The sequence below is a fragment of the Pongo pygmaeus genome, chromosome 13 (genome assembly GCF_028885625.2).
Source record: "Pongo pygmaeus isolate AG05252 chromosome 13, NHGRI_mPonPyg2-v2.0_pri, whole genome shotgun sequence".
In the NCBI taxonomy this organism is placed as follows: Eukaryota; Metazoa; Chordata; class Mammalia; order Primates; family Hominidae; genus Pongo; species Pongo pygmaeus.
The window spans coordinates 107,707,791-107,723,376 of NC_072386.2; the positions used below are offsets into that span (position 1 = coordinate 107,707,791).

Here is a 15,586-nt window from a genome sequence, read left to right on the forward strand (position 1 = left end):
AGTTTAATTAATGCACAGCCAGCTAAATGGAAGACTGGGGTTTCATTACTCAAATCACAGTCTCCCTGTGATTTCAGAAATTAGGGTTTTTTTTTTTTTTTTTTTTGAGACAGAGTCTCGCTCTGTCGCCCAGGCTGGAGTGCAGTGGCGCGATCTTGGCTCACTGCAAACTCCGCCTTCTAGGTTCACACCATTCTCTTGCCTCAGCCTCCCGAGTAGCTGGGACTACAGGTGCCCGCCACCACACCCACCTAATTTTTTGTATTTTTAGTAGAGATGGGGTTTCACCGTTTTAGCCAGGATGGTCTCGATCTCCTGACCTTGTGATCCACCTGCCTCGGCCTCCCAAAGTCCTGGGATTACAGGCATGAGCCACCATGCCCGGCCGGGTTTTTTAAAGATAGTTTGGTGAACAGGGAGTTAGGGAATAAGAAACACTGATTGGTTGGGTCAGGGAAGAAATCATAGGGAGTGAAAGCTGTCTTCTTTCACTGAGTCAGTTCCTGGGTGGAGGCTACAAGACCAGATAAGCCAGTTTACTGGTCTGTGTGGCACCAGTTAGTCCATCAGAAATCATGGTCTGACATTCTGGCCAACATGGTGAAACCCTGTCTCTACTAAAAGTACAAAAAATAGCTGGGCATGCTGGTGTGTGCCTGTAGTCCCAGCTACTCAGGATGCTGAGGCAGGAGAATTGCTTGAACCCGGGAGGTGGAGGTTGCAGTGGGCCAGATCCTGTCACTGCACTCCACCCTGGTGACAGAGTGAGACACTGTCTCAAAAAAAAAAAAAAAAAAAGAAATCAAAGTCTTAAAAATACTTCAAACACTAATCTTAGGTTTTATGACAGCGATGTTATCTATAAGGGCAATTGGGGAGGTTAGGAATCTTGTGGCCTCTGACTGCATGACACCAGAGCTATAATTTCTAATCTTGTGGCTAATGTGTTAATTTTACAAAGGAGGTCTGATCCCCAGGCAAGGAGTGGGTTTGTATCAGAAAGGGGTTGATGCCATCTTTGTTTCAAAGTTAAACTATAAACTAAATTCCTCCATAGTTAGCTTGGCCTATGCCTAGGGTTGAACAAGGGCAGCGTATTAGTCCATTTTCAGACTGCTGATAAAGACATATCTGAGACTGGGCAATTTACAAAAGAAAGAGGTTTAATCGAACTTATGGTTCCACTTGGCTGTAGAAGCCTCACAATCATGGCGGAAGGCAAGAAGGAGCAAGTCCCATCTTACATGGATGGCAGCAGGCAAAGAGAGAATCAGGAAGATGCAAAAGTGGAAACCCCTGATAAAACTATCAGATCTCATGAGACTTATTCACTCCCATGAGGACAGTATGGGGGAAACTGCCCCCATGATTCATTTATCTCCCACTGGGTCCTTCCTACAACATGTGGAAATTATGGGAGTACAATTCAAGATGAGATTTGGGTGGGCACACAAAGCCAAACCGTATCAGGCAGCTTGAAGGTTATAAGCAACATGGAATTGGTTAGGTTAGATTTCTTTCATTGTCATAATTTTTGTAAAGGTAATTTCAATTTGAAGCAGAAATATGAGATATATGGATTGAAGGCAAATACCACTTCTTTGCATCGACAGCGACCATTTTTCTGGAAATGTTCTCCTTAACCACAACCTCTGCCATACCCACTTCCTCCCTCCGTTCCTCAAAAAACAAACAAAAACATAAAATCTGCACATGAATTGCTTCTCCCTATCTCCACCCCTTGATCTAAAATAAACAACTTTCAGAGAGACAAAAATTAAACTACATCTAGCCCTAAATGTTGCAGAGTCATCACTGAAAATAAAATAAAATGTTAAGAAATGGCCAAAGCCAGAAAATTGAGGTTATAAGACATCAAGACCCATAAACAGAATTTCTCTCTTCTTAAATTTTTTAACATCTAATTTTTGAGGGCAGAATTTTATATATGTCCATTTTATTATATTTTTAATAGTGTAGTTAAATTTTTCTATATTATTATTAGTAGTACTTTCTCTACTTGGTCTAATAGGAAGATTTTTGTAAAATGTCTCCCACTTGGACTATGTATTAATCAACATTCCCTGTACTTCTCTCAGTTTTTTCATTTAAGGATTTTGAAACCATGTTGTTCCTGTATGTAAGTACAAATTTCATTTCTCTCCCAGTAAACGGTTTCTTTTTTGGTTAGTTAATAATACTCTCTATTCCTAAGGATTTTTCCTTGTTCCTTATTGTTGTAAAATTAATTTTGCCATATGATTCCATTTTTTTATAAGCCTTCATTTGATTAGTATTCACAAAATATGTATTTTTCCTTTCCCTTTCCCTCTGTCAAACTTTGTGTCCTTATGCTTTAGAATGATCTCTGGGAAACAGTATATAACTGAATTTTGTTTAATATAACCTATTACTGGGCCAGGCATAGTGGTGCATGCCTGTAATCCCAGCAATTTGGGAGGTCAAGGCGAGCAGATCCCTTGAGCTCCGGAATTCAAGACTAGCCTGGGCAGCATGGTGAAACCCCATCTCTACCAAAAATACAAAAAATTTAACTGGGCATAGTGGCATGCACCTGTAGTCCTGACTACTCAGGAGGCTGCAGTGGGAGGATTGCTTGAGCCCTGGAGGTTGTGGCTGCAGTGAGCTGAAATCATGCCACTGCACTCCAGCCTGGGTGACAGTAAGATTGTATCTCAACAACAAAAATGAAAATAAAAATAAAAATTATCACTGAATCTTAATGTGCAAATTATATTTACTGTAATTTCTGACACTTTGGGGTTTATTCCTATCACTTTATCTTTCACTTTTTCCTTGCTCAGGCTTTCTTTCTACTTGTATCCCACCCTACCTGACCCCCCACCTGGAATCATCATGACACCAGCTTCTGAACTCATAGCTTGGCTTTGCATTTCTTACAACTTATATCTGCATTCCTTAAGCCCAGGGAGCTTCATTTCTTTACTTTTGGGATGAATCTTAATTTTTTAAAAAGTATATTTTGTCCAACATTTATTTTGTGTGTGTATGGAACAGGAAGAAGGCTCATGTTAGCTTTGTCAGCCATACTGCTGAAAGTTTACTACATGACTTGCCTGCTTTCTTTCCATGTAGGAATAGGAGCTTTTGTTATACACACACACATACACACACACATACACGTGCAATTTCAGAATTGAGATTTTTGTATCAAAATATTGAAGCCCAATATATAAACGTAGAATAAAAGCTTGATAAAAAAAGCCCTACCTATTCAGCCACAGTTCCCCTGCCCCTTCTCCCTGAGCACCTATTTGCAGCATGCTTGAAAACATCTGCTAATGGCCCAGGCAGTCTATCTCATATCCTCACTATGTTTAATCATGTATATCTCAATCATGGGAAAAATGTAAAGCTTCTCTTTGTAGTCTTCTAAGTGATTTATGCAGTTGATTACAGCTGAATTAGAAAAGAGCCAAAGTTGTCAACTTCTAACTATGTATTTTGTTAAATTTCACCAACAGTCAGTCCTAATGTAGGTAACAGGGCCTATGTGGACCAAAAATAAAACCTTAAGCCTGCCCAACACACTGAATGAATACCCCTACCACACTCAAAGCCAAGAGAAACCTGAAAAGCTGAATTTCCCATTATGATGAAAAGGGCAGTCAGACATGCCTCATTATACCCCTCTTCTTCTGGAGTTTAGGCACAACTGACCAGCATTAATATTAAAATAGAGATCAAAAGGCTGACAAAATAGACTCTGTAGCAATAAGACACCAAATTCCAACCTGACTCTGATGTAGTAACACATGACAAGTAGCAGACTCCGAAGGAAATCAAAATATTTTACCCCAAAATATATTTTTTTGACATATTTTGAAATGGCCTTGCAAAACCATCTTTTGTGGGGAAAACCTGCATCTGTAGAGAATCTCCTTCCCTTTCGAGGTCTTTCTGCAAATCCAGGAGAAATTAAATGAGAGTCTGGTACTTTTAAGGTCTTAAAAAGTACATTTACCATATTATCTCTAAGGTTACTACCTGGAGGCTTCATCTACATAACAAGAACCTTGCCATCTACAACCCCCCTTATCTTAACTCAAGCATTTACTTCAAGTCTTTAGATAGTGTTTAACTCAACCAATAGCCAATCAGAAAATCTTTTAATCCACCTATGACCTGTAAGTACCCCTGAACCAATGTATACCTTACATATATCAATTTATGTCTTTGCCTGTAACTTCTGTCTCCATAAAATGTGTAAAACCACACTGTTACTCTCAGGAACACTTTCTCAGGACCCCTTGGGACTATCATGGTCTATAGTCACTCATATTGGCTTAAAATAAACCTCTTTAAATATTTTATGGATTTTGGCTTTTTTAAAACATGATTTTATATGTTCAAATGGCATAAATAGCCAATGATTTCACAAATTAGAGGACTTGAATTATTCCATTCCTGGATCTGCTAGTTTCTCTGTGTGACATCAGTGAGTCCCTATCTCCATCATTTCCACATATACAAGCAGATTGTATCAGGCAATGAAGCAGAATGATGATGCGTACCTTTTGGGCTCAATCCAAAAAACCTTGTAGCTCCTACTTCTGCTGTTTTTGGATCTCCCAAGCATGTGAACCAGGCTGGGATAGCTGGCTAGCCACAGGTGCATAAGATGTCAGCTGAATCTACCCCACCCAGACCAGAACCAACCACCTGGAGCCAAGCCCAAATGTTTTTATTGAATTAAGTGCTAAATAAATGGGTGCTATTTTAGTTCACTACGTTTTAGGTTATTTTATTATGCAACAATGCTAACACAACATTATTACCATTCTCCTGAAAGAAATATGGTAGAATTGTATCCCTAGGCCCCACCAGGAGCTGGTCGAGAGCCTTCCGCTAAGGCAGCTTTCAGTTGCCTCTCCATCCTCCAGGCCAGACAGAATTGACTGAGAGCCCCCTGACATATCTCAGATGGACAAGAAAAACCTCCTGAAGGAGACATACACTTTCAGGAACACAAACTTCTCTGAAAGACAAATCAGGGAAGATTTATGGAGGCAGTTGTGTGCTCTGACTGCTGATCAGCTTTCTTATGTCTCAGTACAATACAACCTGTGGGTCACCACGTTGCTGGTGGTACTGTCCCCAGCTGCATCTCTTAGAAGAGACCTGAGGTCAACAGACAGAAAGCCAAAGACCAGGGAAAAGGTTTCCTAATCAAAGATACATGTCATTTCTTATCTTTGACAATGCCAGGGTGCCGATTCCAGGATGCAACAAATCTACAGCATGCTTTAAAGAAGGACTTCCGTAAGCATCCTAGCATATTCTCATGACAGTCCTGGACAAAAGAGTGGCAGATATCCTCACATCCCCAGATAGTGGGGATGAATAATATCCCCAGGATATTAAGGATATTAAGCAGTTTCTCTAAAGATCCTCCCTGAGTATCCATTGCACTTAGGGCAGGGTTGGGGTTCAAACCAGAAGTTTCTGACTCCAAATTCTGAACTTTTCAGTGTACAACAATGCTTCTCAATTATATGTATCATCAAAGACTATTTGAGTTAGGGGAGACCTGTGGAAATTATCTAGCCCATCACCTTTGCTTTCCAAATTAACAACAACAAAGATTCATTAGGTGCTTACCATGCTTAGTACAGCCTGCTGAGCACTTTACAAACATTAACTAATTCTCCCAGCCTCCCTATGAGGTGACTGATTATATGATTTGTAGATTAGGTAATGGAGATTTGATGCATAAATCGTTTCCCAAAGTTGAGCCAGTCAGTGGCAGAGCTAGGATGTGAATCCACATCTGTCTGACTCCAGACCCTGAGCACACTGCCACAATGCCACATAGCCTTTTAGATGGGGACATTGAGGCCCAGAGAGTGGAAGGTCTTGTCCAAGATCATGAAGGCAGTTTGATTAATTGTCCATTAATTCATCAATTATTAATTGAGGATCTGCTATTTGTCAGGAAGCAAGCTAGCCAATGGGAACACAGACATGACCTAGACATAGTTGTGCACTTGAGAGTAATTAAGGGAGAAGATAAGAAGTGACTATAAATTACTTGAATAAAAGACAGTAAATGACAAATATCTCAGGGAAGATAGTGAAGAGGTTGTCAAAGTTTGGAGGAGGTATGCATGACTTTCATTTGGGAAAAATTTGAAAATTTCCTTCACAAAGAAAATGGTTTAAAGGTCTTGTTTTAAAGAAGAGTAGAATTTGCATATTGGCAATGGGAAAGAGGAAGAAATTCAAGCTGCAGAAAGAGCATAGAGGTGGAGGTAAAAGGAGTTATTTCATCATAGACTCAGGGCTGGTCTCCAGGTGGTTGTGTCTACCCAGTCCTCCTTGTAACCCCTATAACTATCTCATGGTTTAAGTGGGACCTCATTTTGATGACACAATGTCAAAACTTCTTTTGCCAAAAGGGGTGGTAAACCTAAATCCCACCCGAAAATCCTTGGTAGGAAGGGAAGACTGCTAAGAAGGACAAAGTGTAGGGAAGCAAAGATGGGGACCAAAGAAACAAAGAAAGATCAATCCTGGGTCTGCCTGTTCAATATTTAAGCAGAGCAACAACCCATTAAGGCAACTAATTTAAAGTCGCTAATGTTTCTATTTTCTTTCAACTAATTGAATAATTCATGGCCAGTTACTAATGAAAATTATATACACACACACACACACACACAACACACACACACACACACGCCTGTGTTCCAGGGACAGTGTCCCACGGTAAAAGCACATTGAAACATTGAAGCTTATCTATCAAGAAGGATAAAGGAGCTGGAATTTGCTTCTCCTCCCAACTGTGGGATGCTGCTGGGAAATGTGTGAGCAAAATCCAGGGTCTGATTTTGATGGAGGATTTTGTGGCTTCCCATCTTCCCACTGGCACCTGCCTGGATCACATTTTCCCCCAGATATTCCCCTTACCCCCTGCACAGCTTCATCCCTATGTGTATTTGCATATTTTCTTTATTCTACCAGCAATGTCTTCCCAAACTTTCTCTTTAGTTAATGCATTACTTAGGATTAACTGCTCTGTGAAGCCTTCTTTAATTATTCCCCTAGTTTAGTAAATACCCCAAGCCAGCCCACACCACCTTCATGTATCCATTGTGGTACAGATACGTAATGCCCTGCTTCCTTCAATAAATGGTGAAGTACTGGTAGGCCGAGATCTAGGTGGCATATACTACATACGTGTGACAAACTAAAAACATTGAGAGTAGATGTCTTAAAAAATGCACAGAGCACTGTCCAGTGATGTAACACTGTGGGCTCCTGAGGACACGGGACTGGCTCCCTGGGGTTAGTTAAAAGCTGAGGGGACAGTGCTGATTCATTCTTAGCTCAGAGAAAGAGATGCCTCACCTTCTAGGGCCTCATAGCTCCTGAACACCCTCACAGCAGCACTGATGACACAGAAACACTGCCAATGCAAGAGAAGCTGCACGTACTTCCTTCCAGGATCTAGACTAGGTAGGTATAATTTCACAGCTCAAAGATCTTCGTTGTGGTAGCTAAGAGTAGAGCTCAAGTCATCTGGGAATTTAAATGTGGGCTCTGAATTCATAGCTCCACTATGTACTAGTTGAGTAAACTTAGAAAAGTGACTGAAACTGTGTAAGCTTGAGTTTCCTCCTTTGTTGAATGGGGATAATTATAGTACTTACCTTATGGGTTATTGGGAGCTTTTAAATAAGATAAAATGTGTGATGGGCAAGGTGCCTAGAATGTACCAAATGCTCAATAGATGGTAGGCTGCACTGCATCCCATTAACCGTTTGCATTCTGTGAGCTCCTAGCTACCTCCCTTTATCTATTTACTCATCTCCATCCATTCATTAATTTATTCATATATTCTCCCATTAAACCAATTACTATCCCATGCCAGTTCCCTGTTAGGCATTCATTCTACAGACAGACATAAATCACTGTTTTTTCCATCATGGGACTGTGAGAGCTGAAGAAGGTGACAGATGTATTTACGACGGACTGCAATAAGGGCAGTGATAAGAAACAGTACTGGGGCTATGAGTGCTCAGAGAAAAGAGTGGCTTGCTCGGCTGCGGCTGTGGTGGGGGCTGAGAAAATGCTTCACAGAGCAGATGCTGAGGCTGGATTTTGAAGATAAACAGCAATTTTTTGAGAGAAAGGGTGGGGAGAGAGAAAGGGTGGGGAGAGAGAAAGGGTGGGGAGAGAGAAAGTGTGAGGAGAGAGAAAGGGTGGGGAGGAGGAAAGGGCCTTTCAGGAAGAATATGATTAGCACTTGGACCTAGAAAGCAAGGCATACTAGGGGAAGGGAGAAATGGCCCATGTGCTGGAGGCTGTAGGACACAATGTGTTGGGGGTCAGGAGTAGACAGAGGCAGGGTACAGCCCAGGCTAGGAGGGAGCCTTGTGTAGCAAGTGATGGCAACTTTAATCCCGTTAAACAATATGCCCTTCATCCTATTGGTTCTTGCTTCTATAACAGGGTAAATGTATCTCTGTGAGATGATAATGCTGACGAAAATAAGACTAATAATCATAGAAGTGATCAGAATAATAAATAATACAATAAAAGAGCGCATATGTTCAGTATGCAAGTATGTCTGGCTCTGTGCTAAATGCTTTACTGGGATTATCTTATTCCAGCCTATGGAAATCCTTTGAAGATGGTAGCATTCTCATCCCCTTATAGTTAGCTAAATCATGGTTCTTCTTCCTGGGACATCAATATTATATGAGGAATTGAGCAAATGTTAAATTAATTAACTGAAAAATACTATAATATAACTTAAACTAAAATAAACATGCATATACTATGAAATAAAATGGCATGATCTCTTAAAAGATGAATCTGAAATGTGGACTTTATGACAGATTCTTTTGAGCACAGCTGCAGACCCTTTGGGGGTAAGTTCATTTTCATCTGCCTTTAAGAAGACTTCATTTCAAAAGCTCAAGAGGCCCCCAGTACAAGTGACAGAAAATCAGGACAATGTTCTAGGTGGCGGAGGAACATGGCCAAATTTAGTGTGTTTTCAAATGAACACCCAGTTATTAGGGTGGAGCATGCATTCTTCGGTGCCAAGGCTGCTGCAGGAATGTGGATGAGGGACAATGAGACCTCAACCAAGCTAGAGGCAATGGCTCAGGAAGGGGGAGATGGATTTATGAGACTGCAGGCCAATGGGCAGGACTTGTATGACAGTGATTGTACTAGCTATTCCTTATTGAGGGTTGAACATGGGACAGGCACTGGGCTAAGCATCTCTTGCGTATTAATTCACAACCCACATGTGATGTTGCTATTATTAGCACTATTTCCAGAAGGGAAAACAGAGCTCTTATTCGTTTGCTTAAGAGCATTTAGTTAGTCAATAGTGGAATTAAATTTCAAATACAAAGTCCCGCTTTCAAAAACCGCTACCTAAACTAAATGAACCTATGGAATTTCTTCTGCACATCCAAAGAAATCTTCCTCTGCTTTATTTGAATGCCACTCTCCTTTATACTGCCCATGAGATGCTGGGGAGTGGCTCCTTAATAGCAGCCTCATAAAACCCCATCACCAACATGAAGTCAGAAGTTCAAACCTCCACTAGCCTTCTTCTGTCTGGCTAAGAATGATGCACTTCAGCCTCCACCAGGCCTCTCAGGAAGAAGCCATAGCTACAAAAACACCTTGGAGCTGCTTTTAACCATGTGCTCAATTCCATGGCACTGGTTCTCGGCTATCCACTCCATCTGCTGGAAACTAGTGGGCACTGTGGCCTGGGCATGAGGCCTAAGGAAGCAGAAAGAGGGCAGGTGCTCCCATTCTGGACCAGGGAGCCCACGGCAACCTCAATGGCAGGAGAGGGCAGAAACAGTGAAAGACAGAGGATTCAGACCATCCTATTTGGGATTTTGGAGGCTAATGGAGCATTTCCAAAATTGTGTTCCTATAGATGCTTCTGGTCCACTAGTCATTAATAAATGTTCCAGTGGGAGAAACAAGAGTTTGCAGTCAACATAGTATCAATACATTGAGTTAAACAAAGCAGCCCAGCTTTCTGTACTGTAGGACTTCTCAGAGTTTTTAATAGACTAAGATTCATTCAAGAATCTTCAAGAGAAAGAGGGAGGGTGGAGAATTTCCAAACATTTTTTTTTTTTAAATCATGAAATTCTTTTGTCCAAGAAAATCTTGATGGGCTGTCTTGGGTAAGTTTGGAAGTATAGGGCTGACATATACTATCCTTACTCTTCTCCTGCAGAAATTGTATCCCATGGTAGCAGCAAAATCACAAGCATACTGTGATTAAGCTGTTTTGGAAATTGCTTTAATAGCATCCACTTGAGCACATTTACTGTGCTACTTGTCAGTGAGTCTAAGGGGGAAATAGAATTCTCTGGGCGTCGGTACCAGGAGGCTTTGGTTTATCACAGATTCCTCTTGCACCATCAATATGAGAGCTATAAAGCTGAGCCATTTTCCAGTGATCTTTGATGTTAATACACTCATTTACTCAACTAATATTTATTAAGCCATTTCTATGTGTTAGATTTATAAATATGCAGCTTATATTTTAGAGAGGAGGATAGTAGACAAGCAAAAATTTAAAATTTTAGTCTGAACTACTACTGTGGAAGAAGTTAAAAAAGAAGGGTGACGTAAGAGATAGTAGCAGGTTGGGGACTGAAAGGAGCAAAAGTGTAGATTGGGTAGTCATGGAAGTTGGTTTTTAGGAGCTGACATTTGAAAGGCGAGAAGGGGCTGGCTAGGAGAGCAGCTGGGGGAAAGAAAGAGGTATGGCAAGGAGAAGGAGGAACAAGTTCTCAGATGCTAAAGAAGGAACCGCTTGCTGTGTTCGTGAAACGTGAAGGAAGCCAGTTTGGCTGGAGCACAAGGAAGTGCAGAGCAAATGATGTTCGAAAAGAGGGCAGGAGCCAGAGCCAGATCCGCAAGCCAAGGTGCAGAGTTTGGATCATATTCTAAGAATAACAGAAAACTGTCAAAGGATTTTAAGCAGGGGAGGGGCTTTCTCTGGTTTATCTTTCTAAAAGATTGCTTTGGTAGTTTTGAGGAGCCTGAATTCAAGGAGAGTACAGTTGTAAGGAGCAGTTAATAAATGACAGTGGTCGTGATGGTGACAAAGAGGAAGGACAGATATGGAAGAGATACAAATAAATTTCTTCATGCATAGTTTTCTGAGACCCCATCTAACTTGTATTAAAATAACTTAAAACAGATTTTTATTAATAATCTGACTATGAAATTCTTCTCTAAGAGGGGAAACATTTTAAAGTAAGTGCGAAGTTTTATGCAAAAATACTTTCTATGTAACATTGTTTATCATGATGAAATATTAGGAGCAGCCCAAATGCCTAATAGTAGGGACTTAGTTAAGAAAATTATGGTGCATAAAAATAATATTTTTGAAAAATTCATTGACATGAAAATGTTTAGAATGTGATGTTAAAAAATGAATTCAGGTTGGTAATGAGGGGGGAAAGGCTATAGACTTGGAGTCAAGAGTGTTTATGGAGTATGTGTGTGTGGAGAGGACTTAGGAGGGGAATTTCTGGTGAATGATAAAGAAGTAAAGATGAATAGGTAAAGCTATATGAAATTTCAAGTAACCCTAAATGCCTCACCCAGAACAAACATAAGATTGCATGTATTCATTCCCTGATGCGTGCCATCTGAACTTTCCAAGGTGGTCTACATTCAGCCTTTTATCAGGTCTTCACAACAATCTTCTGATGTAGGGCTTGGCATCCTCATTTTATAGAAGAGGAAACTGAAGTTCAGGGAGAACCAATGATACTTCCAAAGTCATGCAAGTTAAAATTGACTTGGGCTGGGATTAGCACTCAGACCTGTCTGACTTTAAGGTGACTGCTCTGTATCACTACAAAATGGTTTAAACCTGGGGTTTCCCATATGAGTTCCAAAAACGAATTCCATCATTTCCTTGTGCCTCAATTTATGACCTGACAGCTTAACATGTAGAGCTTGGTTTTTTACAGGATTTAAGATTTTACAAGATTAAGAATTAGACATCCTCTCAACAGATAGCAAACACCTACTATGTGTCAGGCACTGATTTAGGCCAGGAATGTAAAATAATAAGACAATCCCTACCTTCAAAGAACCCTCTGTCTAGCTAAGGAAAGAGCCAGACAAAAGACAATTATATCACACAAAAATGAACCTAGTGCTTAATACATATATAAAGGAAAGCTGGGAGGACTCAGAGTGAATTGCGACTGTGACAATCAACAATGTCTTCATAGAAATGTGCCATGCATATTAAGCTTGAAAAGACAGGTAGAATTTCATTAGTGTATCAGGTTGGTGCAAAAGCAATAGTACCAACATAATAGTACATAGTGGTTAAGCTAAAAGGTTTGAGACTCAGACTGCCAGGTTCTCCCTGGCCCTACCACTTACTAGAATGTCCCCTCAGATAGATTACAATAGCTGTTTGTACCTTAGTGAAATTATCTGTAAAATGGGCAGGCACTGTACCTGCTTCACAGGGTTGCTGTGAGGATCAAATGACATAAGATGCATATATCATTTAAGCTGTTTATTGGAATAAGTTAAGAGTCAATAACCCTTAGGGGCCAGAGAGGTGGTTTCATGCAGAGAGCATGGCATGGGAAAGAGCACTGAGGACAGAGCACAACAATCTAGGAAAGACAGTGGAGACCAGAGCTCTGTGTGGCTTTGAGTGTCATTTTCATAGCCTGAACATGTCTGAAGGTGCTAGATAACCACTGAAGCTGTAGGAAAAGGGGGATGACCTGATCAGAGCCAAGTTATGGGAAATGGAAAAGTGAGAGGCAAGAAGAGGAGACTACTACTTTTTCTATCTACTCAGCTAGAGACTACTGAGTAGATAGAAGAAAAATGGTTTGGAAATTAAGCAGTGACAAGTTGATTTCCTTCATATACAAAGTCACATAGATGGTAGAAGAAGAAAGAAGGAATGAAGAGGAGGAGGAGGAAGAGAAGCAGGAGGAGATGAAGATGAAGGAGGAAGAGATGTAGAAGGAGAAAGAGGAGGAGGAGGAGGAGAAGAGAAGAGAAGGAGAAGGAGAAGGAGAAGAAGTAGCAGCAGCAGCAGAGGAAAAGGAGCAGGAAGAAAATATCTGCTTTTTAATAAATGCTGGGTTAGGCACTGTGCTGAGATATTCTTACAACCCTGTGAGACAGGAGTGGCTTGGAGAAGTAGAGTGATTTGCCCTGAGTGACATAGCTAGGTAGCAGCAGAAACAAAAGTTGAATTAATTCTATCTAATTTACAATACAACTCTTGATCATTCTGTTATTCAGCCTGCTAAAAAGTAGGCTCAGACCCCTGTTTCTTGCTCCCAGACTGAGGATGTCTCCTACTAGAATGCTCTGCCACTTAGTACTCTCTGACCAGCAACAACTTAAAGAACATCTACTCTGCAGAGGTCCTGGTACTTCACACTTTCCATATATAGTTGCTAATCTCAATCACTGTAAAATTTATACTATCCATTCTCATTCTCATTTGAGGCACCTGGGGCTCAGAGAGGTTAGCTCTGGGTGTAGGGAGCATAGGTCTGCAGCCTCCAAGGGGATTTATCAGGTAGAGAGTGGCACAAGTTTTATGAGCACAGGGAAGCAAGGGAAGAAGGCACAGATCTCCCTAGCATCTTTGGAATCAGGGGACAGCCTTCTGACTTCCTGGCCAGATGCGCCAGGAGGGCCTACCTCGAGACTTGCTCCTCCGCTTCCTCTTCCCTGCCGATGTGCTGCGCAGGGGTGGTTGCAGCTGACCGATCTCGATGGGCGTGTTAGCGCGGAAACTCTCCTTGAACTTCTGCATCAGGGACTCCACTGTCTCCTGAGTCGCCTCAGCTGCTGCTATAAGGTAGCAATGGGGCTGAGGTTAGGGCTTGAGCCCACCCTCAGCCCCTAGAGCACTAGGCCTGGCCACCCTAATTCCTTGAAACTCCCTCCCTGACCCATTGAAGATATAGAATCGAAACCTTTCAGTCTAACCGCAGATGTATCTGTTGGATTACATACTTATGTATTCAACATTTACTACATTCCAGGTACTGCTCTAGGCCCTTGAGACTAGAGGGCTTGGTAGTGAAATGTGAGACACAATTCATTATTCAAGTAATTCTTAGTTCAGTAGGAGACATATCTAGACACTTCTAACATTGTGCAATATTTTTGTAATAGAAGAGTACAAAATTCCAGAGGATCACTGAAAAGGGCCATCTCACCCATCTGAGAATCAAGATAGGCTTCCAGAAGGAGGCAATATTTAGGATGAGACCTTAAGGATGAGTAAGAACTAGTAAAGAAAGCAGGATCAGGGTGAGGCTGGATAGACCAGAGAAGACAGCATCCTGGATGGAAGGAGAAGCGTGTGTGATGATCTGAAGTCAGAAGGAGCACGGATGCTTGAGCAGTGGGAAGTAATTTATGGTAGTTACAAGGAAGCTTGCAAAGAGGGGGCTTATAGGAGATGAGATTGGAGTGATAAGGACATCTGGTAGGCCACATTTAGGAGTATAAATTTTATCCTAATGGCAAAAGGTAATCACCAAAAGGTTTTAAACAGGAAATTGATGTGTTCAAATTAAATCACTTTGAAAACAATCACTAACAAAAGTATGGAGAATGCAAACTGAGGGAGGAAAGGAGGCCTGGACTGAGGCTTTGGAAGTCGCCAGTCAAAGGCAATGGTGGTCTGAACCACGGCAGTGGCAGTGAAGGTGACACAGTATCTTAGGAGACACAACCACAGTACTGTGGATATGTCGATCACTTAGCAACATATACCCATTTTATTGAAGGGATATTGAAGCCCCAAAACACAATATATGTCTTTCTCCAAGACAGGAAATGGCAGAGTCAAGCCTTCTAGCCCCTTGTCCAATATTCCGTTTGCACCAATACCTTCCAATGAACTGTTAGTAGCCACATTTCCAAAAAAGTTTCAAAATTGAAACTGGTAGAAAGTTTAGTACATGGAGAAAGTAAGGTCAGAAGGGCAGAGAGAAAAAGTTGGAAGATAAAAGGAAAAAAATAACAGAAAAGCTTGAGAAGGAAGGAGGCAACATAAAAGGCAAGAAGAGAAAACCAAAAAGAAGAAAAGAAAAATTGCTGAATAGCCTCAGTGCCTTTGTTCTGAGAAATTCCCAAAGACAGCCTTGACTTTGAAATCTTCAAACTCAGCCCTCCCTCCATCTATGTCTCCAGAGGCTGGGAAATTTCTTCTTCAGTTTGAGCTACCTGCTGTCTGATGCCAAGAGATGGGATGTGCCAATGATTTCTGTTTCTTTGAAGGGGCTTCATCAGACTAGACAAAGAAGGCTCCTGAACAACCCAGTACCCATTTCTAAGGAGCTCCTGTTTTCTCAGGGAAGCTTATCAGCTTAGACAGATGTATCTGCAGAGTAAGTCAGACCTAGAGGGCTTGTTCTGGTATTGGGTTCTGTGAGAAGTCCCATCTTGAGGGTTACAGGGAAAAGGTATGATTACTAAGGTAAAAAGACAATTGACAACACAAATGAATCATGTGGTGGCATTGGTTTCCTCA

At 41.2% G+C, this 15,586-nt stretch overlaps 1 protein-coding gene across 5 annotated transcripts in view; it reads right to left on the reverse strand.

Annotated features, from left to right (window-relative positions):
- The window catches only part of ASTN2 (astrotactin 2), a 999,842-nt gene that overhangs the window by 713,678 nt on the left and 270,578 nt on the right, over positions 1–15,586 (reverse strand). For 3 of the 5 annotated variants that reach the window (XM_054500794.2, XM_054500793.2, XM_054500791.2), the window contains exon 4: positions 13,741–13,893. The exons of 1 other annotated variant lie outside the window; for it this stretch is intronic. In XM_054500794.2, the coding sequence (XP_054356769.1) occupies positions 13,741–13,893 (153 nt within the window). The remainder of the gene's footprint in view (positions 1–13,740; positions 13,894–15,586) is intronic. One more of the 5 variants, XM_054500792.2, reaches the window with a different exon arrangement.